This window comes from Odocoileus virginianus, chromosome 6 (assembly GCF_023699985.2).
Source record: "Odocoileus virginianus isolate 20LAN1187 ecotype Illinois chromosome 6, Ovbor_1.2, whole genome shotgun sequence".
Classification (NCBI taxonomy): Eukaryota; Metazoa; Chordata; class Mammalia; order Artiodactyla; family Cervidae; genus Odocoileus; species Odocoileus virginianus.
In genome coordinates this window covers 75,950,914-75,976,369 of record NC_069679.1, presented here as the reverse complement: position 1 = coordinate 75,976,369, position 25,456 = coordinate 75,950,914, and the positions used below count along the sequence as shown (strand labels likewise).

The 25,456-nt window shown below is 48.3% G+C and overlaps 1 protein-coding gene across 2 annotated transcripts in view; it reads right to left on the bottom strand.

The window, feature by feature from the left end:
* Positions 1-25,456, bottom strand: part of ADCK1 (aarF domain containing kinase 1) — a 127,635-nt gene that overhangs the window by 64,971 nt on the left and 37,208 nt on the right. The window contains exon 4 of one of the 2 annotated variants that reach the window (XM_070469684.1): positions 9,902-10,105. The exons of the other annotated variant lie outside the window; for it this stretch is intronic. Within the exon in view, the coding sequence (XP_070325785.1) occupies positions 9,902-10,105 (204 nt within the window). The remainder of the gene's footprint in view (positions 1-9,901; positions 10,106-25,456) is intronic. 2 annotated transcript variants of the gene reach the window in all.

The following is a 25,456-nucleotide window of genomic DNA, read 5'->3' as shown; positions in this document are numbered from 1 at the left end:
GGCCAGGCCCGGGCTGTGCGGGCTCACGCTCTCCGCGGGCCTCGGGCGCACAGTAGAGAGGGCCAGGCCCGGGCTGTGCGGGCTCACCCTCCCCGGGGGCCTCGGGCGCACCGCGGAGAAGGCCAGGCCCGGGCTGTGCGGGCTCACCCTCCCCGGGGGCCTCGGGCGCACGGCGGAGAGGGCCGGGTCCGGGCCGTGCGGGGTCACGGAGGGCGCCCCGCTCCCGGGGGCCTCGGGCGCACGGCGGAGAGGGCCGGGTTCGGGCTGTGCGGGCTCACGGAGGGCACCCCGCTCCCCGGGGGCCTCGGGCGCACCGCGGAGAGGGCCAGGCCCGGGCTGTGCGGGCTCACGCTCCCCGGGGGCCTCGGGCGCACCGCGGAGAGGGCCAGGCCCGGGCTGTGCGGGCTCACGCTCCCCGGGGGCCTCGGGCGCACCGCGGAGAAGGCCAGGCCCGGGCTGTGCGGGCTCACCCTCCCCGGGGGCCTCGGGCGCACAGCGGAGAGGGTCGGCCGGGCTGTGCGGGCTCACGGAGGCGGGACGGGCGGGGTGCGGGCCCGAGGCCGGCCCAGCGCCAGCGGGGAGAGCAGGCGGCGCCTCGGTCTCTGCCAGAGGCTAACGGCGCGCCATCCGTCCAGCTGACAGGGACGCTGCCCGCCATCCATCTCCCGCTCGTTAAATTACCATTTTATAGCCCAAATCTCTCTCCCATAATTGATAAAAATCTCCTTTGGATGTTCGGCATTATTGGGGGGAAAAATGTTTTTTCTATTTTTCATTATGTTTTTTAATATAAATGTGTTTTTCATTGAGAGCTGCGGGGAAGGCTGGAGGAGCCCAAGTCGGCGGGGAGGGCCGTCTCCCCCTGGGCACACCGCGTCCTGCCGGCACTCCAGCTCCTTCTGCTCCCCTCCCAGAACACTCGGACGGTAGCCTGGGGGAGGCGGGGCGCTGTCTGGGGAGAGGAAGGAACCAGACGCCAGAACAAACTCCAAGGTTGTGCTGGATACCAGGAGAAGCAGGTCTACAGACAGCTGAGCCCTCGGAGGCGGGTGTCATCGAGGAGGAAAGCTTTCACAGGCCCGGGGGTAGGAGCCATTCCCCTGCGGTCTGCCCTACGCTCTTCTCCAGCCCTAGTTCAACCCGGGGCACGTTCGTCACTCATCCCATGCCCACCTCCTCCAAGACAAGGGAAGATGAGTCCAGCCGCCATCCTTCAGGTGAGGCAGGCAGAGGGGTCCTAGTGGCAGAGTCCATTCCTAGGCAGGTTGATGAGAAGTCCGGGGTCCCCGAGGAGGAGAGAGGGGTCTGGGGGTCTCAAGGAGGAGGAAAGGGCAAAAATTTTTTTTTTCCTCTACATTCCTTAGTCTGAGTCACATAAAATGGTTTTTTCCTTTAAGCCTGGAACTGATGATTACACAAGTCAGTTCACACTCTGCACTAGGGATTATGTAACAACAGTGTATCCTGCTTGAGGACAGTTTCTCCTTCCTGAGAACCTTCTGGCTAATCCTGATATCTCCAGTCAGCTTACTTCAGTTGCTCAGTCGTGTCTGACTCTTTGCAACCTCATGGCCTGCAGCAGGCAAGGCCTCCCTGTCCATCACCAACTCCCGGAGTTTACTCAAACTCATGTCCATTGAGTCGGTGACGCCATCCAACCATCTCATCCTCTGTCGTCCCCTTCTCCTCCCGCCTGCAATCTTTCCCAGCATCAGGGTCTTTTCAAATGAGTCAGCTCTTCACATCAGGTGACCAAAGGATTGGAGATTCAGCTTCAACATCAATCCTTCCAATGAACTCCCAGGACTGATCTCCTTTAGGATGGACTGGTTGGATCTCCTTGCAGTCCAAAGGACTCTCAAGACTCTTCTCCAACACCACAGTTCAAAAGCATCAATTCTTCAACGCTCAGCCGGATACCTTAGAATGCATATTATGGGAGTGGGTCCGGTAGGATCTCTCTATTGTTAACTTCTAACCCTGTTATCCTAAAATGTAAATTGTGGGAGTGGGTCTGGTAAAATTTTCACAAACCTGAAACATTCCTTTGACTTACTGTAATAACTAATTAAAAAAGGATATAGCTCCCTTGCTCACACTAGCAAGGGGGGCACACTGCACCCCCTTTCTGATGTCTGTATCAGAAGCCTTCTCTGCCCCTTATTCACTTTAATAAAATTCTGCTACACAAAAGCTCTGGAGAGATCAAGCCTGGGCCCTGGTCCCAAAGCCAAATCTTCGGAGATCGCGAATCCGACGTCGTTCACCATCAGCTATCACTAGACACAGCACAGCCCCCAGCTCCCTGACCCCGGGTACCCAGGGCTCTATCGCATCTGTGGAGTCAGTCCAAGACCACACTTCAGGTGTTGCTGAGTAGCCTCAGGACAGTGCCCAGTGAGCTGCCGGCAGCCTCCCAAAGCAGAGGGAGGCTTTCAAGAAGCCCAGGGGACAGGCTCCAAGGCAGCCTGCGGGAGGCTTCTACCAGTGAGGGCAGGGCCGATTCCCCTAGCAAAATAGCATCAGGGACAGAGAACTACATCTTGTATCAGAAAATCTGGTTAAAGACCCAACTCCACCATTTCAAGCCCCTCAGGACCTTGGTTCCTCACACACCGAAAGCATCCAGCACAACACAGAAACGCTAGCTAATGTTTGCTGACCATCTGCTCTGTGCCAGGCGTGGGCTCCATGCTCCACGTGCATTGATTCATTTCATCCCCACAGCAAGCTGAGGAGGTAAGGTACCATTATTAACTCCTTTGTACTAAAGAGGAACCTGAGGGACAGAGAAGATAAGTTGCTCATCCGAGGTCATGAAGTTGCTCACTCGTATCTGACTCTTTGCAACCCCATGAACTGTAGCCTACCAGGCTCCTCCATCCATGGGATTTTCCAGGCAAGAATGCTGGAGTGGGTTGCCATTTCCTTCTCTAGGAGATCTCCCCAACCCAGGGATTGAACTCGGGTCTCCCACATTGCAGGCAGACACATTACCATCTGAGCCACCAGGGAAGTCCTGGTCACGAGGCCAATAAAGCCAACAGGCAGTTTCTGGATCCTGCCCACCTCAATATAGGAGCGTGACGGCCAGGTGAAAGCAGGACCCAGCTGGGGCGCCTTGTCTTCATTCTCACAAAGTTCTTTACACACCAGCAGAGGTCCTGCGTGCAAACGCGCCAAAATGACAAGGGTCACCCTAGAGTTGGCCACTCACTCTGCAAGTCCTCTCCCCCGGCCCCAAGCCTGTTCCCCCCGCCCCCCCGCAAGCCCCGGCCCCTGTCTCTGCGCTGTGCCCACCTGGGGCTCCCCTCACCAGGAACCTCTCACTCGGGCCAAGAGTGCTCTGCCCTCACCTCCCCCGTCTTCTGCTTTTGCCTCCGCTGCTCCTCATGTCAGCAGGGTCTTCTCTCTGCCACTCCCACCAAGCTCAACAAATGAATGATGTTCTTGGGAGAAGGGCTTCTTTCTCTCCTTTCTGAACTTTTGCTGACACCTGAAACGTGTCACCCTCCACCTATATCTGTAGGCACGTGTGAAACAATGAGGGGTGCGTTTTCCCATCTCAATTGCAATGGTTCTTGTCTGCATTCTCACAATCACTCAGGTCAGATGGTCCCTCAGAAACACTTGAGCACTTGTCCCTGGGTGCCACGAGGGGCTTACAAAACGAGGTCAAGCCTAGATCCCCACCCCACGGAAGCTCAGGGGGGGAAAAGACTGATAAAACGTGTTTCGGAGGACAGAAGCTAAACCCTAAGACTTCAACACCAGCACAAACACAGCCCCTCACAAAGGCACTTCTGTGTTCTGGCCCCTGAACTCACTTCCTTCGGTTTTTCATCGAGTTTCAGAGTTGGAAAGAATATCATCTAATACAACTATGTTCCAGGACAACATCCTGCTCCAGGATCACTCATTGAAATGTATCATAAGGAGACTGGACTTGTCCATGTGTGGTTGGGGAGGGGGGAGGGATGTGTGTGTGTGTGTGTGTGTGTGTGTGCGTGCAACCAAAGATAACTGTACCAGTGCAGCTGAGAATTCTCTTATCTCTTCCTGAGTCCCACTGTAACTCCTGCCCCCAAGCTCTCCACCCACCTCAAACCTCCAGCCTCACCCCCCCGCCTGTGAAAGATGACCTCATCTCCCATGTTACTAAGGAAATTCAGCTCCACTCCATCCCTCTTTGTTGAGTCCCTCTCCAAGCCCTCCTCTTTCAGACTCAACTTATGAAAAGAACATCCAAAGACCTTTCGTAATGTAACTTTAGCCCCAGCTTTACACCTCGGCCCCGCTAGTCACCGGCATGAATTTCCTCTACCAGTCAGCAAGACTGTTCACCATGCACTCCCTCCCTGTCTTATGCTTTCCACCACCTGCATCTTTGGCCCATTTCATTAACTGGTGACCCCCTCCTCCAACCGCCACCTCCCCCCAAGCCCACCCATCTCTGAGAGCCTAGATGAGACACCATGGGCTTCAAAAAGCCTCCACCCACCCCAGGGTGAGCTCTCTCTCCCCACGCCCCTGCCCATCTCTCCCCCTCCCCACAGGACCAGGTATTACAGTGATGGGTGTACCTCCTGATGACCCCAGACTACATGAGCCAGAAGCTTTTACCCATTTTGACTGTAGCTACAACTTCCAGCTCTGTACCTTTTCCCCTGAGTACCAGCTGCTTAGACAACAGACAGAATGAAAAAAAAAAAAGGAAAATGAAGGAAAAGGTGTTGAACCACAGAACTGAATGCTGTCAGAGCCTACAAGGGCCTTAGAGAACTCGACTCCAAATGAAGAAGCTGTAAGGATGGGTTGGTGGTCAGCACAAAGAACCCGGCCAGGTCCTCCAGCGTAGCGCCAAGAGCTCCTGAGACCCAGCGTGGTCAACAATCTCGTAACTTAAGCTCGCGTCTGCCCCATTGAGGGTGCAGAGCTGTCAGCCCAGGCTCGCTCCACAGCAGGGACCATGCCCAGGAGTAGAAAGAACCAGAGTCTCATCCAGCCGTCAGGGCTCCCCTCCGTAAGGAAGGACGAAACGACTTCAACACCCCTCCCTGACGCTCAAGCTCAGGCGCCATCTGCTGGTCAAGATCGGCACTGCGCTTGGACCCGCCGCCCCCAGGGCGGTCAGGAGACCAACGCTGGGACCAACCTCAAACCACTCCAGATCCAGGTCACTTTGCAGGCAGCAGCAATGACCCTACCTCCTAGAGCTCTGACTGCTGACTGCTCAACCTGTCGTGCAAGACGTAAGCCTAACATTCAAAACGAAAGGAAAAAAGTAAGCTTCTTTCTGGTAATGATAGAAACTCCTAAGGCACAGATTCAGAAAAGTGATTCCTACAGGGTTTCTGCCGAACAGAAGTTCTGCTACATAGGAGACAAGGCGCTGGCCAGAAGCTAAGATGATCTGAGGTCTAACCCCATCCCTCACATGCCCTTCCCTTAGCTACGTGGTCCCCCCAACTAGCAGCACCCCACCTCCCGAAAGAGGCCAGTCCCTATGCAGGGAATGGGATCCCTTCACCTGCCCTTGCCTCGACGCTGTGGGCTGTCCAGGGATGTGAACTGATCTGACACCAGATGTACATCACGGAGTCCAGAAGAGCTGCAGCCTCGCCCTCACGCCCCACGCTGGGGACGCCCCCTCAGGGCCAGCTCTATCCTCCGGGGACAGGGATCAGTCTGAGCGCGCTAAGGGCTCTGCTCATGAGGCAGACACGGAGCCAGTCAGGGCAGGCTGGGGCACACCAGCCTCCAGCCCCTCTCTGATCACCCCTCTCCTCCTCTCGGTGTGAGCTTTAGGGGCAGCCACAGACCGATCTTTGGGGGCTTCTCTGGTGGCTCAGTGGTAAAGAATCCACCTGCCTATGCAGGAGACACGGGTTCCACCCCTGGGTCGGGAAGATCCCCCTGGAAAAGGAAAGGGCAACCCACTTAAGTAGTCTTGCCCGGAAAATTCCACAGAGGAGCCTGGGGGGCTACAGTCCATGGGGCTGCAAAAAGCGACCAAGCAACTGAACACGTGTGCAGTCTTTGCGCTCCAGGTGACCTCAGGGTCCACCCAAGGACTCGGACCTACAAAGAAGACAGTGACGCATGGAGACTCGGCTTCCTTTAATCACTGCTGGAACCAGGGAGGAAATGGAGGGTCCCGGGGCGGGCGTGACCCTCAGGATTAGAGGAGCGGGCTCAAACGTCTTTCTGGGGCGGGGGTGGGGGGGCGGGGGAGGGCTGCTCCCCAGGAAGCATTAGGGGAGGGGCTGGGGGACGAGGGAAGGGCAGAGTGAGTGACTTTCCCCGCCCTGACTCCCCCACACCCGCCTACTCTGCTTCCCACGCGGCCCCCTCTTCCCTCCCTCCGCCCACAGGCTGAGAAAGCGTGTCACTGGGAACAAATGCCATCTCCCCGGGAGGGAGGGGGAGGAAGGGGTGAGGGAAGACTTTGACTGCGTGTCTGTGGGGGCTGGGGTAAGAACCTAGAGGTTTCTGAGCTTCCCAGTTGGGAGGGACACCCCCTCCGAGCCACGACCTTGACGTTAGTCTCCATCTCTCAGCGGGCTCGAGACCAGCTGTGGGGCAGGAGACACAGGCCGCCACTCTCAGGACGGCTTGGCTGGGGGGTTGCCTAGAGAAGGGGCCCTGAAGATGCAGGCAGCGTCTCCCAACCCCAGACACCCTGCAACCAGCTGGGCGGGCGGGCGCACCATGACTGCTGACACCCCGAGCTTCCCATCTCGCTCCACCCTGGCCTGGAGGAAAGCCACTGCCCTGCTCTCACCTCCCCCTCCAGCTACAAGGGTTAAGCTGCTGCCTTCTCCGCCTGCCTCCGCCCCCACTGGGCAGCCACGGTGCCCAGCAATGGTGCACTTCACACTGCTATTACAGTGACTTATTCAGTGTTCATTTGGGGGTGCACCTCAATGCTGGAGGAAGCAGGACACCAACCGTCTTGGCAAGAAGCACATGAAGGCAAGCACATGGCAAGGCACGTGAAGGCTGAGCCACGCTACTGCCGTCCCCTCGGCCTGCGGCCCCTCCGTCCTCACCCCACTCTTCCCAGCCTGTGGCCTGCTCCTGACTCAGCCCTAAATCAAGTTTACTCTTCACGCGATCTTCCACCCCACTCCCCATCCCCTTGGAGGAGATGTTCCTCCATAGGAAGGAAGTCCACAGAGGTGTCTTTGCTCAGAACCATGATACCAAATAAATTCTCACGCTGCTGAGAAAGTTCTAGGACCCACAGCAGATTTCCCAACCTGGGGATCTAGCAAAAGGGACTGAGAACCCCCAGGGAATTTGCCTTTGGAGGCCAGTGGGATTCAATTACAGAACTTACACAGGACTGGGGAGACAGACTCTTGGAGGGGACAAACAAAACCTTGTGGGTACCAGGACCCAGGAGAAAGGAGCCCTCCTGTGTGATCCAGTCCCCGCCCCCCTCCCCCAAAGAGTCAGATAATGAGGCCAGGCCAGGCCAGGCTGTCACTGAGGAGTGGGACATCTCTGGAGGGATGCCAGGCACGTGATGCCAGCGCTACATTAAGGGACCAACAGTCAGGGCCAGCTGCATGCAGATCAGCAGAAACGGAACAACTGGGCTTTATGAACCTCTGCCCCAACTCTCCGCCTGGCCTGCAGGGGCCTAAGCAAACTGCCACTTATCAGTCATTGGTTCAATAAACAAACACCGGTGTCCCCGATACACCATGTACTATTCTGGAACTGCAGACAGGAATAAAAGGACCACCGTGGTGTTCATCCCCCGACTTCACAGTTTGTGGTGAAACCACCTAGACACAACGAATCAACCCATGAGAAGCACAAGCGGAGGGAGGAAAGGTGTGCAGAGGGTCAGGGAAGACTTCGCGGGAGAGCTGGGATTTGGCAGGACCCCCAGCACCGAGCACAGTGCCCGGCGTTTGGTAGACAGACAGACAGGCGGGCCAGTGGCCTAGGAACACAAAGAATGACCGACAGGGAGAGGGTGGGGTAAGGGGGTTCCAGGCAGACAAAGACCATGGCAAGTTGAAAGTGGACAGGGTGGACCTTGAAAGCCCAGCTAAAGATTTTATTTGGGGAAATTGGGAAGTATGAGAGGAAATAAAATAATTTCAGGAAAGACATCGGCTGATCTAGGCTTGACATTTAAGATTATTTTGCTCAGAAAAATCCTAGAAGATCCAAAGGATTCTCTCTCTAAGAGGAGAATTGCAGGGACCTCCCTGGTGAGCCAGGGGTTAAAACTCCAGACTTCTAATGCAGAGGGTGTGGGTTGGATCCCTGGTCAGGGAACTAAGATCCCATATGCTCTGCTTCATAGAAAAAAAAAAAAATTTTTTTAATTAAAAAATTAATTACTCCTTGGAAAGAAAGTTATGACCAACTTAGACAGCATATTAAAAAGCAGAGACATTACTTTGTCAACAAAGGTCCGTCTAGTCAAGGCTATGGTTTTTCCAGTACTCATGTATGGATGTGAGAGTTGGACTATAAAGAAAGCTAAGCGCTCAAGAATTGATGGTTTTGAGTTGTGGTGTTGGAGAAGACTCATGAGAGTCCCTTGGACTGCAAGGAGATTCAACCTGTCCATCCTCAAGGAGATCCGTCCTAGGTGTTCATTGGAAGGACTCATGTTGAAGCTGAAACTCCAATACTTTGGCCACCTGATGGGAAGAGCTGACTCATTTGAAAAAGACCCTGATGCTGGGAAAGATTGAAGGCAGGAGGAGAAGGGGACAACAGAGGATGAGATGGTTGGATGGCATCACCAACTCGATGGACATGGGTTTGGGTGAACTCCAGGAGTTGATGATGGACAGGGAGGCCTGGTGTGCTGCAGTTCATGGGGTCGCAAAGAGTTGGATGCGACTGAGCAACTGAACTGAACTGAATTAAAAAAGGGAAAAAAGAAATAAAAATAATTTTTTTAAAAAAGGAGACTTTCAGTTTAGTAATAGGTGAAGGGAGAAAAGCTTTACTGAATAGAGTTCTCTTGGGTACCGTGAAATTCTAGCACATAGCTTGTAAGGCAGGGCCTGCTCTACAGATCCCTGCAGATGGCTGCTCCAGCCCCTCCCCCTCCCCAGAATCACGATGAGTGGATCAGGCCAACGAGGGTCCACACCACTGGGCCCACACATCCCGCAGGTCACTGGCGTGAGTCCAAAGTAATGTGACCGAGGCTACATGCAGAACGGCCCTCAGCCCCGATGTCTGTGGCTCCAGGGGTGGAATGAAGATCAGGGAATTGTAAGGAGGAAGGCATCAGCCCTTAGGAGGAAGCACTTATTACAATTAGAGATGACTGATAATAGAACAGACCATGTCAGGCAGCCTGTAAGAGAATAAGCTTCCTGTCACTGGAGGTAATCAAGCAGAGGCCCAGAGATGTCCCGGAAGTCACTGCATTGAATGATTAGGACGGCTCACTGATAGAGCAGGGCGCTGGAATCGTGTACTAACAGTCCCCTTGGACGCTTTACCTGATCACTCTAAGCCTCCATCCCTCATCCACAAAACAGGCTCATTGACAGTATGTGTCTCGTAGGTTTGCCATAAGGACTAAGTGAAATAACATGTAGGAAACCACAGAACTGTGAGCACACAGCAAACTCTCAATAACTGACAGCAATTATTAGATTGAAGCATATGAATCGCACTAGGTTACAGGTCGAAAACAGCCTAAACACATCATCTATTGCATATGGTGCAAGTAATGCTTTTTACTGAGGGCCACTCAGGTTCCTTCTAACCTCCCTGATTCCTCAATGAAAGTTTCCATGCTCCCCACCTCTGCTGGATCCCCTGGGCCTGGGCCCAAGCTGAGAACTCTGCGGGGTCTTTCTAGAAACACACTGCACAGGAGGGACCGGTCCCTCCGGGCGGAGGCAGGTACCTCTCTGCCCAGGTCCTCGCGGATGACCTGGCGCACTTCCTTCATGCTGCTCTGCGGGGCCTGGCTGTGCAGCACCTTCAGCGTGCTGGTGTACTCTTCCGGCAGCAGGTAGTCCAGAGCCCCCAGGTGCTGGCCCACCTTGATGAACGTGCCCCGGTTGGCACAGCAGAGCTCGCAGAGGCGCCTGGCAGAGCGGAGGTGTACCTGCAGGGAGACAGCCGGGGCCAGAGAGACATGAGTGCTCATTGCCCACTAGGCGCTCTTCTCTTCTCCTGCCCGCTCTGCTTGGACACCCTGATTCACTCCCCCAGTGCACACGCACGTCTACATATGCATACACACACACCCCATCATTCACCTCCAGTCTCCTGGTATACACACACACACCCCCCCATCATTCACTTTCAGTCTCCTGCTATACACACACACACACACACACACACACACACACACACCCCCATCATTCAGCTTCAGTCTCCTGGTATACACACACACACACACACACCCCCCATCATTCACCTCCAATCTCCTGGTATACACACACACACACCCCCCATCATTCACTTTCAGTCTCCTGCTATACACACACACACACACACACACACACACACACACTCTATCATTCAGCTTCAGTCTCCTGGTATACACACACACACACACACCCCATCATTCACCTCCAATCTCCTGGTATACACACACACACACACCCCCATCATTCACTTTCAGTCTCCTGCTATACACACACACACACACACACACACACACACCCTCATTCACCTTCAGTTTCCTGGTACACATGCACACATATACACACACACCCCCCATCAATCACCTTCAGTCTTCTGGTACACACACACACACACACACACACACACACACACACACACACCCTCATTCACCTTCAGTCTTCTGGTACACACACACACATATACACACACATACACACCCCATCATTCACCTTCAGTCTCCTGGTAGCCAGACCAGTCAATCCCAGTCTCTAGCTGCAGCCAGCCTCCTGACATGGCCCAACGCTTCTGATTGCCTTTGCTTCAAAACTTACCTTGTCTGAGTCCCACTCCCACGGAAACAAGCATGTGTAAGGTTTTCAACCAGTTCTAACCCACTTATGATTCATTCAAGGATACGCTAAGTTCATGCATTTGCCACCCACCCCTCAGCCATACTAACGATACTGTCTGTTTGCTTGGAGGTCTACAATTTTCAAAGATGTCGAAGTCATTATTTTCTTAATCCTTCCAGCAATTTAGGGAGGCAAGTACAGGTATCTTTAAGGACAAGAAACTCAGATGTTTTGATTATAAAGAAAAAGCTAATAAATGTCAAAGGATGGTCTAGAAAGCACTTCAGTCCTAGGGCTCCTTAACTCAGCAGACTTTAGCAGGGATCTCCTGTTAACTGGAAGAAAACTTCACAGCGGGGCATTAGGCACATAGGGTGGGCGGCAGGGCAGTCGGGGCAAGACAGGCCAGCCTAACTCCCAGCCTGAGGCCCGCCCATCCCTCCAGAGTGGGAGGTGGCCCCCATCTGCCCCCAGGCGTAACCACCCCAGCTCAGCTGAGGATCTTGGGATTTTGACGGTCCCACCTTCCTGGAGCTATAGGTCCTGAGCAGGATGGAGCCAGGGCCACCCACAGAAGTCAAGGGAGGCCAGGGCTCTGTGGAACCTGGTACCCTCTTCCTCTCATAAGTCAACCAGGAGAGTGAATATTTATGATGGACTTATGCTCTCAAGTGCTACGAAGGATGCTGACATAATTAAGAGCATGTTGGAGGAATAGACCAGGTGAAGAGTTAAATAATAGTAGGCAACAAAGATGGAAGAAAAGTTCAAAGAGTCTACATGATTAGTTGCCAACAGAAAACTGCTACTTTAAGAATTAAAAAGAGGCTGATTCATGTCAATGTATGACAAAAACCACTACAATATAAAAAAAAAAAAAAAGAACAGATTCTGAAAGCAGAGGCAGTTATTTTCTTCCTCATTTCAAGTATGTTATTTTTATATATAATATTTATCTGAAGAATATATGCTTAAACAAATTCTGATTATTACATAAAGAGGCATTAATGATTGAACTTAGCCCCTAGATGCTGAGTGCTGTATTAATAAATTTTTAGACTTAATCAAAAAAAAAAAAAAAGAATTAAAAAGAGAATGCTGCAGCCCCAAATACCCTGGTCCCAGCAGCCAGGGAGCCCACCCACATGCTCCCTCAATAGCAAAGTGATGCCCCGGACCCCAGGCACATGCAGGCTCTTCCTAGGCCCTGCCAATCCGCCCTTCCCTGCCACGCGCTGCAACACTGCACTGACCCTATGTCACTTCTCCTGTGTCAGAGGGTCGCTATTAGGCTTGGTCAACGGGGGGGCCTGGGCGGGGGACACACGGCAAGACCACAAGCTGCACAAGAAGGCTCCCTTGCCGTCCCCACTGGGCTGCTTCCAGCTCATCAGCCAGTGGGACAGGGGCTTGGGGGGACCCCTTTGGTGGCTCTCGTGGACCAGCCCACCTTCACCAGCGAGTGGGCCCCTTCTGTGGACCCACTCAGGCCCACATGCTCCAGCAAGTGCTTGACCGCCCAGCAGGCAGCTCCAAACGCTAGTTCCAGGTATTCTTCTCCTACAAATCTCTCTGCCACCGGGCAGGCTGTGACCATGGCCCATGCCTCCTTGTCTCCAGGGCAGCCTGGCACCCCAGATTTGGAGGCCCCCGGCCAAGTCTTCAGGTCTGTTCTTGTTCACCACCCCGAGCCTTAGAGGAAACAGGTGCTTTATGCATTTCCTACCTCTGTAGCCTTAGACTCTTCTTTTACTGCTTTTAGGAGTTAACTACCTTTTACTAATTAATACATTTTTACATTTAAATTACAAATTTGGGGACGTCTCTGGTGGCCCAGTGGCTGAGACTCCAAGATCCCCATGCAAGGGGCCTGGGTTTGATCCCTTGCCAGGGAACCAGATCCCATATACAGCAACTGAAAGATCCCGCATGCTGCAATTAAGACCCAGCGCAGCCAAATACATAATTAATTGGGACTTCCCTGGGTGGTCCAGTGAGCGGGATTCTGCCTTCCAATGCAGAGGGACACAGGTTCAGTCCCTGGCCATGGGTCTAGATCCCACATGCTGCGTAGTGCAGCCAGTGATTAAATAAATAAAAATTTTAAATAAATAAATATTTTTTAAATAAGATAAATCACAGGTATGACTAGTCCCTGGCTGATACAATTCCTGCGACTGAATTTGAATAGATTAGGACTAAAAAGGAGAGCATTTCAGGTCAAGAGCACAACACAACATGCATCTGTGTGTGTGTGTGTGTGTGTGTGTGTGTGTGTGTGTGTGAGACCTGCTCCACCATTTTCTTTAGACTAGATCCACATCTGCATTTCTCTCGGCCACTGGAAGAACTCAGGAAGCATCAGCCTCATGCCAACAAGGCCTCCTAGCAGGAGGCAGAGCCAGGGCCCTGTTGCCTCCCTCCTGTGCCCTGAGCCAGTCCCAGGCAGGGTGTCTCCTGGCACAGAGCAAAGGTCACCTTCACACTGTCTGGGCAATGCAGGGAGCCCTCTCTGGCCACACAACCCAGGACGGCTGGTCTACCTCCGACTCGCTGGTTACCTGGCACGCCAGCCACTGGGACCAGAGGTCACGTGTGTCCCCTGTAGCCTCTGTGTACCTAGGGCAAGCCACGCCTGAGCCATAAATGCAGACTGATGACAACCATGGGTCATACACACACACAACCATCGTCCATGAAACTGAATCAGCATCTCCTGCAAAGGACACCCACATTTCAACCAGCGTCTTAAATAAACACACACACAGTCATATGGGGGTGAGGGACATTCCACTCACCAAAAATGTAAATGCTCCTTGAAGGTCAAAAGATACAAATGCAGAATAACACAGCAGGCATTCTGATCTCCAGGGTCCCTTTCCAGCTCCAGCTCCTACAGTTCCACTGTCCCTTAGGATCAGAAGGCAGGTCTCATTCAGAATTTCAAGAAACTGCTGGCTAAGTGCAAAGTCCCTCTTTGAGCATTCACCGCCTGCTTGCTGGTGACTTGGGACCGAGGACCACCCTTCTCCTGCTCACTGAGCATCTTTGCTTCTGGGATCTGTAGTAATAAATCTTGGGACTCTATTTCCTCCGTGTGGATGTGTGTAAACTGCACCTTCAATCAAAACACCCCAGTGAGTTTCACTTCCCCAGTGGGAGCGTGGATGCCAAGAGAGCTGTCTACAGACCCCGTGTGGGTGGCTTGTGCCCCCCACTCAGCAGGTCATAATCTGCACATTCTTAATTGACTACACCAACTCTGGCTTCTCAACACACACTACTGCCCTGAACACTGCACACCCATTTGCTCACTGGCCCCGAGGCCTGCTCTTACCCAGCACCTGGTTTCATGAGCTGGTTGGGTGTATGTCGCTGCAGCATGTCCTCACTGCAGAGTGTCCTCACCGCAGAGTTCTCACACTCCCAGTTCCATTCCTGCCAAAACAGGGCAGGAACAGCGGGCACCATCTCTCTGCCCCTCCTCCAACTTCATTTTCACTCCCAGCTCAGTAACTTGCCTTATGATGATCTCACTACCAATAACCTTGTTGTAATGAGCTTTACTCTGCCTCGTATTAATTAAAATCATTGTCATTAGCCAGCTTGGGTTGGGATTTGGGGGGAGGGGGGAGTGGGCAGTATGAATAGCTAATAAGATCAACTCAGTACTGGTTAATTATTGATTGGGAGGGATGGAGCAAAGGCCCAAGGAGGGCAATCCTTTACTCATGCCTAAATCCCCAAGAGTAGGGAAGAAAGGTACCAAAGCCAGCCTGAATCAGTAGGGCTCCCCCATCAGAAGTGAGCAATTGGCAGTACCTCCAATGGGGTTTCGGGTTTGAGTGTGAGACACAGATGAAAGAGACAGACCCACAAACAACCCCAGACATCACAGGAAGAGACAGCACAAGAGAAGGTCACAGAGACCCCAAAGCACACAAGCCCCTTGACAGATTCTTCCAGTCAAAGACTCAGCGCCCAAAGGTAACGCACTGACATGCAAACAGTGTTATCTCTGGGCAGTAAGATTACAAGAGTACTTTTCTTTATAGGTCTCTCTGTATTTCTCAAATTTCCTAAAACTAATATTTATCATTTCAATAACAGAGGAGAATTTTTTTTAAATAATCTCTTCTTCAACATCTTCTGGAAATAGAAGTCCAGCCCCAAATTCTCTACCACATAGACTGGACCAGCTTGGTGCAGAATCCAGCACTATTTCCCCAATTTTGCAGGGTGCTATGATTCACATGTGTGTTTTTCATCATGAAAATGGAATTGCAACTCCCCCTTTATCCCTAAGAAATCAAGCCAGGACAGTCTCCAAAGTCTCTTTTCTGGATGTCACCCTTTGCTTTAAACTTTTACCTAATCAGCAAAGTAAAATTCATCATGTGTGGGAGGGGGGAAGGGAAACAAGTTGCAGTTCATAAGTTTTGAAGGAGCTTGACCACAGATTTAATCGTACCCCTTAGCCGTGTCCTCTGTCCCTCCTCTGACTGACTGCCTGTCAGGTAGATCCTGGTTAAACTGCAACTCTAAACTTGAAGTTGCTGAAGCCATAATCTTGATGTCATCCTTAATACCTCTTTCCAAAAGGGAACTAAAGTTACCTTCCGCATCTGAAGTAATAAAAACTGGACATCAGGAAAGGAAGGAGAGTGATTCCTGAGATGCAAGGCAAACACAGTGAACCTATGGTTGCCCCAATTTACAGCATTGAGGGTTTCCAGGCCACAGGGCCGGGAAAGGGGAGCCAGGCAGCACCCAAAAGGCTCTGAGTTGGAGATGCAGAGCTGAGAGCCCAGGAAGACCACAGCAACTAGAGTTCACAGGACAGAGTTCTGGAGAGCGGAGAGCCATCCGAAGAAAGAACTCTGAGGAGCTGCCTAGGCTCTGTCTCACGCATTTGGCTGAGTGACAGTCAGCACATACACACAAGGAAACTACATAAGCCAGAAAGATAACAACCACAAAAGACTAGGGTTAACAGTACCCCGTGTTCACACAAGGCCTATTTCCACTAGCCAGAACAGAAAAATCTTGTAATTCTTGAGGCATTTGTTATAATACCCAGAAGAGGGGAATATCCCAAACTAAACACCATTCCATTCCTAAGCAACAAATACTAAAAGACTTGAGAAAAATCAAACTGTTTCCAAGTAACTTAACTGTGTCCCAGAACAAATCTCTAGAATATTTACAAAAATACAAATATATCTATTACCCAAAAAGACAAAATTGCAATGTCTAGCACCTAATAAAATATTTACCAGGTATTCAAAGAAACAGAAAAATACAACACATTATGAGAAATAAAAAAATCAATCATCAAGACCAACTCAAAACTGAAACCTATATTAGTAAAAGAGGACAACTGTTATAACTGTATTTCATATGTTCAAAATGTTAAGCAGAGGCAAGGACAATATTAGAAAAAAATGAGATCTGAATGAAACTTCTAGAGACTGTAATTTTTGATATGAAAAATACACTGGATGACACTTCCCTGGTGGTTCAGTGGTTAAGTCTCTGCACTTCCACTGCAGGGGGTGCAGGTTCTATCCCACATGCCTTGCAACACATCTGCCCCCCAGAAAAATACACTGGATAGGATAAATGGAAGACTAGACATTGTAGAAGAAAGGTTAGTGCAAGTCCTAGTAATATAAGCTATTCAAAATGAAACAAAAAAAATTTTTTTTTAATGAAAAGAGCAGCAGTGATCTATGGGACAACTTCAAGCAATCTTATAAACATTGGAATGTTGGAATCCCCAAAAGAGAGGGCAGGGGGAGAATTTGGGGGAAATACTTAAAGAAATAATAACTGAAAATTTTTTCAAATTTGATTTTTAAAAAATTATAAACCAATAGATCCAAGAATCTCAATAAGCCCCAAGCATAAGAAAGGAAGAAAACTGCATAATGAAGTTGTTCAAAGTCAGTGATAAGGAGAAAATCCTGAAAGTACCCAGAGAAGAAAAGACACATTACAGAGAAAGGAACAAAGATAAGACTGACAGCAGATCTCTCGCTGGGAACAATTTAAGCAGAAGTTAGTGGAGCAACAACTCTGAAAGTACTGAAAGAAAACCTAGAATTCTATACCCAGCAAAAACATCTTTTAAAACCAAAGGTAAAATAAAAGCTCTTAAAGACATATAAAAGCTGATAGAATTCATCTCCTTACACTGTAAGAAATTTTAAAAGATATCCTTCACACAGAAGGAAAATGACACCAGAAATAAATACGGGGCTATTGATATATAAAGGAACAAAGAGATGGGAAACAGAAACGTCATAGGTAAATGTACAAGACTTCTTTTTTAGTACATAAAGAGTAACAGTATAACATGAAGTTTATAGCATATATAAAAGCAAAATGTATTAAAATAGCATAAAGGCTGGAAAGAAAGCAATTAAAGTATATTATTATAAGAATCTTTATGCTACTCTGTGAAGTGGTACAATGTCACTTGTATGTAGACTATGACAAGTTAAAGATGTATGCCATAAACTGATGCAATCACTAAAATAATAAAAAGAATTATAGTTCATAAGCCAACAAAGGAGACAAAAATGGAACCATGAAAAAATTCAATCCAAAAGAAGGCATGAGAGAAAACAAATAAAACATAAATAGGATAAGTAGAAAACATGTAACAAGGTGAAAGATGTAAAGCTAACCATATCAATAACCTCATCAAATATAAGTGGTCTAAACACCCAAATTAAAAGCCAGAGATTGTCAAATTGGATTTAAAAAAAAAGATCCAAGTATATGTTATCTGTAAGAAACTGTCCTCTCAATATTAAAACACAAATAGGTAAAATGAAAAGGATGGAAAAGGATATATCATACTAATATCAATTAAAATAAACCTGGAATGACTATGTATGTAACAGACAAAGAAACTCTGACTAAGATGGTCAAGTTGGTGACTCAAGATGGTATCACAGTTGAAGGATACCACTTAAGGAAGAAATACTGCTCTTCAAGAAAACTGAAGATAGGATACCTCCTAATCGCTTCTCTGAAACCAACGTAATGCCAATATCAAAACCAGACAGAAAATACAAGGGGGAGAAAAAAAGCTATGTACCAATATTCATAGTGAACACTGATGCAAAAATTCTTGTTTTAAAAAAAGTGTTAGCTAACTGAGTCCAATTTATAAATAGGCTCTGTTCTCATTAAAACCTATCATATATTGCACAATTTTGATGTGTCTCTCTACAGGCAACATTAATTTTGATGGTTATCCACCTAACTTTCTCACTTATTTGTTTTCTTTTTATAATTAAGTATTGTATGGGGAAGTCCTTACAAATTGTATAAACAGTCAGTTCTTTATTGAAATTTCAATTTATTCATTTGTTTATTTATATCAGTATGGACTCATTGATTTCTAATTTTTTAAGCAGATCATAATTCATTACTCATTGCTTGTTTAACAGCCTCACTGAGATATTTTGACACAATAAGCTACACATTTTTAATATGTACAACCTGAAATTTTTGACATATGCATACCCTTATGAATCTATCACCATAATCAAGCTAGTTAAACATATCCATCACCCCCAAAAGCTTTAATTTCCCTTTGTAATTCAAGTCCCATCCCTCCACATACCTCCCATCTCCAGAAAACCACTTATCTGCTTCCGATCAGTATAGTCTAGAATTTTGTAGAGTTTTATATAAGTGGAATCAAACCCTTTTTTACCTAGTGTTTTTCCCTCAGCACAATTTTTCTGAGATCCATCATGTTGTTGCATGTTTATTCTTTTTCTCAACAGTTTGTTCTTTTTTTATTACTGAGTAGTATTCCATTGCATAAATATATTAACATCACAATTTCTTTATTTATTCATCAGCAGACATACATTTGGGTTGCTTCCAGTTTTGAAGCACAAATAAAGCTGTTCTACACATTCATGCTCAAGTCTTTGTGCAGACATGCTTTCAATTCTTATGGGCAAATGCTTGGGAATGTAATGGTCAAACTGTATGGCAGGTATATGCTTAATTTTTTAAGAAATTAAACCGTTTTCTAAAGTGGTTGTACCATTTTACATTCCCCCAACAGTGTATTAGAGTTCCTCTACATTCTCCCAATGCTTGGCATAATGTCTTTTTCATTTTAGTCATTCTAATAGATGTGCAATTGTATTTCATTATGGTTTAAATTTGTATTTCCCAAAGACTAATGATGTTGAAAATCTTTTCACGTGTTTATTTGCCATCTCTGTATCTTCTTTGGTGGAATGTCAATCTTTAGTCCATTTTTAATGAATTGTTTGTTTTCTTATTATTCAGTTATAGGCATTCTGTATACATTCCATATACAATTCCATAACAGACAAAGAAACTGTGTCACAGTTGAATGACACCACTTAAGGAAGAAATACTGCTCTTGATCAAATTTACTTTATCAAATAAATGATTTGCAAATATTTCCTCCCAGTCTGTGGCTTGTCTTTCCTTCCTCTTAACTTTTTTCCCAAAAAAATTTCTTAATTTTAATAAAGTAAAATTTAACACTTTTCCTTCATGGATCATGCTTTTGGTGTTGTATCCAGGATATCTTTGCATAACCCAAATTACAACTATTTTCCCCTATGTTTCCTTCTAAAGGTGTTCAATTTTCAGGTTTTACATTTGGTTGTGTGATCTATTTGGAAGCCATTTTTCTACATGGTGTGACACATGGATCAAAGTTCAATTTTGCACATGAATATCTAACTGTTCCAGCACTGTCTGTTGAAAAGACAAACCATTCTAGACTGAATTGCCTTTTCACCATTGAAAAAAATTCACTGTTCATATTATGTGTGGGTCTATTTCTGGATCATTTAATCTGTTCCATAGCTCATTTTGTCTATCTTTACACCAATACCACACTATTTTGATTACTATACTTTTATAGTAAGTCTTGAAATCAGATAGTTTTAGTCCTCAACTTTGTTCTCCTTTTTCAGTGTTATTTTCTAGAATTGACTCTAAAACCCTCCGCATTCTTATATAAACTTGAGAATCAGCCTGTCAATTTCTATTTTAAAAGCCTGCTAGGATTTTGATTGGGATAGTTATGAATCTAAGCTCTGGGAGTTGGTGATGGACAGGGAAGCCTAGTGTGCTGCAGTCCATGGGGTTGCTAAGAGTCGGACATGACTGAGCAACTGAACTGAACTGAAATTTGTTTGGGGAAAGTAGACTTCTTAACAATACTGAGTCTTCCAATCCACGAACATGATTGCTGTTGTTCAGTCACTAAGTGGTATCTGACTCCTTGCAACCCCTTGGACTTGCAGCACACCAGGCTTCTCTGTCCTATATCATGAACACAATATATTTCTCTATTTATTTCTCTCAGCAATGTTTAGATTCATATATATCATTTCAGGAATTCCTCCTAAGTAAATAATCTAGAACATAGGGAAAAACCCTATGAACAGAGACATTCAGCACAGTGCCAATTATAATAGAAAAGCATATATGTAAATAGATGTTGAAGCTGAAGCTTCAGTATTTTGGTCCCCTAATGCAAACAGTGCAAACAGCCGACTCACTGGAAAAGTCCCTGATGCTGGGAATGATTGAGGGCAGAAAGAGAAGAGGGTATCAGAGGATGAGATGGCTGGATGGCATCACCGATGCAATGGACATGAACTTGGTAAACTTTAGGAAATGGTGAGGGACGGAGGGTACCAGCATGCTGCAATCCATGGGGTCACAAAGAGTTGGATATGACTAGGCAACTGAACAACAATAAATAGATGCATCCTAAAAGTAGAAAAGGGGTGTATTATAGAACAGTCACATAGTTCAGTATTAAGTAGCCATTTTAACAGAAGATCTTGAAGATTATTGTAACAACATGGAAAATGCTAAAGATAGCAGGCAAATGACAGAAAAGGAAAGAGTTAGAAAGAAAGCATATCAAAATCATAATAAGTTTGAGTTGGTGAAATTATATTTTTTTCCTTAAATCTGTAAATTTTTATCACCACTGCTTTAATAAATTTTTTCTATTTTTAATTGATCTATAATTCACATACCATAAATTTCACCACTTTAAAATATACAGTTCAGTGGTTTTTACTACATTCACTTAAGTAGTGTAACTATTAATATCATCACTATCTAATTCCAGAACATATAAATTGTTTTATTTTTTAAAATCTTATTATATTTTAGTCACACTTTATATAAATATCTATCTTGAGTCTTTGAAATAAGTCTGTCTTCATTCAATTTATCAGTACCCATTAATAGCTGATAAAGGTTGTGAGTGCCCAGTGTGTATGAGTTTCCTATTATGTTTTACTAACACTCAAGTTCAATGAATAATTTCATATTAAAATGAGAATCACACAAGATGCCAAATGACTTGTCAGCACAATGCAAGTATAAATAGGTCCCTGATTTATAATTTTCACATACTCTATAATCATTAGCTTCGGTTTCAATTGTTGATTCACTATATCAGCATATGATACAAGCTGCTGGGAACCCAAGTCTTGTTCATCACACACTTTGTAACAATGGTTGGTCCTCAGCAGTAAATGCACTAACCTTTACAGCATTCACATCATCTCACCTGATCCAGGTAAGAGCCTCAGGTAGCTATCATCATTCTCTACACTGCACAGGTGTGGGAACTTCCACCGCTCAAAGGAAGTTAAGGGCCCTACTAGGGTTACCTAGCCAGTAAATGGGAGATCCAGGGTTTGAGTCACGGTCTTCTGACTCCAAAACCAATCCCTGTCTGCTAGACTTTGCTGCCCCTCCAAACACAGGTTAAACATTCTTCACGAATGAGAAGGAGAAGGTCCAGCTGTCCAGTGCCTGCTGTGGGCCCTCAGAGCTGAACTCCCATATGCTCATGTGCTCATAGCACCCCCACTCCTACCCCCAGTGATTTCCCACACCCGGCAGGTCTGGGGCCCCGGGAGTCATTCCAGCAAGTCGGCTATCACCAAGACAGGGAACAAACCCACGCGTACACAGGGGCCTGGCAAACAGCAGTCACACAAACTGCAATCGGGGAGCCACTGGAAGCAGGACACAAGAGAGACCCAGGAGGCATAACGGGTCTCACTGCAGACCCTGGACGAGACCCCAGGACTGCACCGCCCCGGGAGGCAGTCACGGAGGGGCAGGTCACTGGCCGCGGTGGAAAAAGGGACACAGCCTTCAGCAGAAGTGAAAGCGCTAGTCCCTCAGCCGTGTCCGACTCTTTGTGACCCCACAGACTAGATATAGCTCACCAGGCTCCTCTGTCCATGGAATTCTCCAGGCAAGCATACTGGAATGGGTAGCCATTCCCTTCTCCGGGGGTTCTTCCCGAACCAGAGATCAAATCCGGGTCTTCCACGTTGCAGGCAGATTCTTCACACTGTCTGAGACACCAGACGGCAACCCTCCAAAAGTCCCCACTGTCCTCAGTATGAAATCCACACTCCTACCAGGCCCATCACGATGCGACCCAGGTGTCCTCCAGCTTCATCTCTTACCCTCCCACTCCCTCCCCCTCCCCAACCACAGGGATCAGTCCTGCACCAGCCCCTGCCCCCTGCCGCCCCCCATCCCAGCCTTTGCACAGGCAGCTTCACAACCTCTCCCCTCCTCTCTCTTTCTCACCTGTCAAAACCCTTTTCAGCCTGGATCCTGGCCTCAGTCCCCGCACATCTTCCTAGCCCCAGCCCAGCCCGTGCTTCCGTCCTCCCCGTATCCTCTCCCAGATGCAGCTGCTGCCCACCAGCCCAGAACCAACAGCAGCAACCAGAGTTTCATCTACAGCGAGCCTCCCCATTCTGATTTTCTAAACCTCCCTTGGGAAAAAAAAAAAAAAAAAAACTAAGCTCCAGAGTGGGCTGCAGCTCTGGGCAAGACCACCTGCTCTGGGACCAAACCACGGAAAGCAGGATGACGACGCAGACTCGGCCAGGTTGCAGCTGTGCTTTGCTGTGATCCAAGGTGAAAGGCCCAGAGCCACAGAGCTTCTGAATGTCACAGACGATGATGTGACCATCCTCCAGTGGGGAAGGCCTCCTTCCCACGGCCCCCTCCCCCTCATCTCTCTGTAGGGAATGGATGGGCAGACCCTAAGAAGGACTCCATTTGAGCATCCAGGGCAGCGGCTTTTCCTGCACAACCAAGGACAGGACTCACCAACGACTCACTCAACAGAAGCCACGTGCCCAATCACAACACCCAGAGAGACACCCCACCGCTGCAGCCCCCACTTCCCTACACACTCCAAGGGGAGCCACCAAGTGCTGCTTCCACGAGGAACTGAGCAGCCTACCAAGAGGCGAAACAGAACAAGGCTGTGGGCAGACCATCGTCCGAGAGGATGTTGGCCTAGGCTGGACATCGGGGATGATCACGGACTCCGCCTGGCGCTCAAGGCCTCCCTGGGTCCCCTCAAGGTCACCCAAAGGGACGACTGGCAAGGGTCTGCATGGCTGGACAAAGACATAAAGAGGACCCCAGCACAATTCTGGGTCTGGACCCTGCCAGGGCCCTGCTTTCTAAGCCCACAGGACAGGCTGGCCTGAGGGGTAGGTGGGCTGGCACAGCTGGGCACTGACGTCCAGTCTGCAAACTAGGTTGGCACTTGTGGGGCACATGCTGGCTCAGGGGAGCATGAGTGGTCTGGGGAGATGCTGTCGTGACGTTCTGGTCAGAGCAGAGACCCAGCAAAACGGCCACTGAGGCCCCTTTGGCAGGTGGTCCTTAGGAAACCCCACCAAGCCTCCAGGGGTTTGTCGATGCTCCAAAACAAACTCCTGTGGAGTGTGAAGTGTGACATCCCAAACATGGACATTTATAGACCCAGCACCATCTCACACTTGGTTGTTAGTACTGTGGGACTTCCCATCACCAAGGACAAATTCCAGGAGCACATCAAACACAGACAATCCCAGAGCATTCAACAGGGAAGGAAGAGAAGCAGGTGTCTGAGGGGCAACTCCACGGGAGACTGCAGAGCGAGCTGACCATGGGGAGGTTTGTGTCGTATCCAGCAATAATCTAGAAGGACGATCCAATGAACATTTTAATCTCAATACCAACGCTTATTAATATTTACTGTGTTTCGGCCTAATCCAAACACTTTATATGGGCATTGTATCTCATTTAATCCCACAACCACCCTATAAGGTAGGCACAATTATTATCTTCTGTTTCAGAGATGAAGAGGCAATGGCTCAGAAAGGTTAAATGTCTTGGCCCAGGGTACTCAGCTAAGACCTGAGCCCAGGCAGTCTGGTTGCAAGACAGCCTGCTCTTTAACCACAGTGAAAAGCTTCTCAGGATATCTGGATACTCCAAGTGAAAAGGCTTTGAACCTGGATTCATGACACCCGGATCCTGGGCCAATTCCGCCCCTAGTTGATCACCCCCACTTAATGTAATCCTGAGCAAATCATCCTAAGTTTCATGACCTCAGCTGGCCCGTACGTACAAAGACAGGTCGCAGAGAATCAGGAACACACGTGCGGCATACATGCCCCCTTTATCACCGTGGCACCCATCAGACATCACTAATCAACCACAGCACACTGAGCCCAGGTGAAGACTCGCTCATTCTCTACCCTGTACTCAACCACGATGTATCAACTGGAATTGACAGATGAAATGCATTTGCTTTCCCAGAGTTAAGCTTGCTTCTAAGGTGTCTTCTGACTCTAAAAATCTACAACTGTGTTACTGGGGTTCTAAAGACAAAACTTTATCCCCATCCCAAACAGATTTTGTCCTTACACTTCCATCTTCCTTCTGCAAGATGGACATGTTACACGTGGTCAGCTCCACTTTCTCCCCAACCTGCAATGGACGAACTGGACGTGCTGGCCCTCTCTCTCCTCTGTCTCTCTAAGGGCCCAATAAAAAGGGGATCTAAGGCCAAAGCCACTGACATAACAGGATGAAGGGGTGCAGGTTCCTTTGTGCTAAGCATTGTGTTTCCAGAAAGTTCCACTTAAAACACAAATAACTCCTAGTGATGGTAACATGGGAAATTATTATCAGTCACTGACACCTTGGCATGAGTTTCTGCCTCTTTCTCCAGCTTCAGCAACTAGTTGATAGCCCGGTTCTGTGGGATGGGATGGACTCCAAACACAGGTTCTGTTTCAGAGAAGGTCATCCTAAAAAGAAAGTTGTGGGAGGGGGCATTTGGGGAGGACAGCCACTAGAGTGGCTGAGAAAGCTTAATGAATAAAACATGCTACACAGCTGCCAAGGATACTTGCATTTTAATAGGGAACAGTTTGGGGCCAAAAGAATTAATCTCTAATGGTGGAATTACAAGCATCAGCAATGATTTAGGAAGGTATTAAGCAAAGGAAGTTGTTCCAGCACCCCTGAAATTCCAACAAATGAGCTGACGTGAGTGCGCAAGCCCTCAGCAAATAGCAAATATGCTGCAAATTTAAAGGATTAATAATATTGCTGAC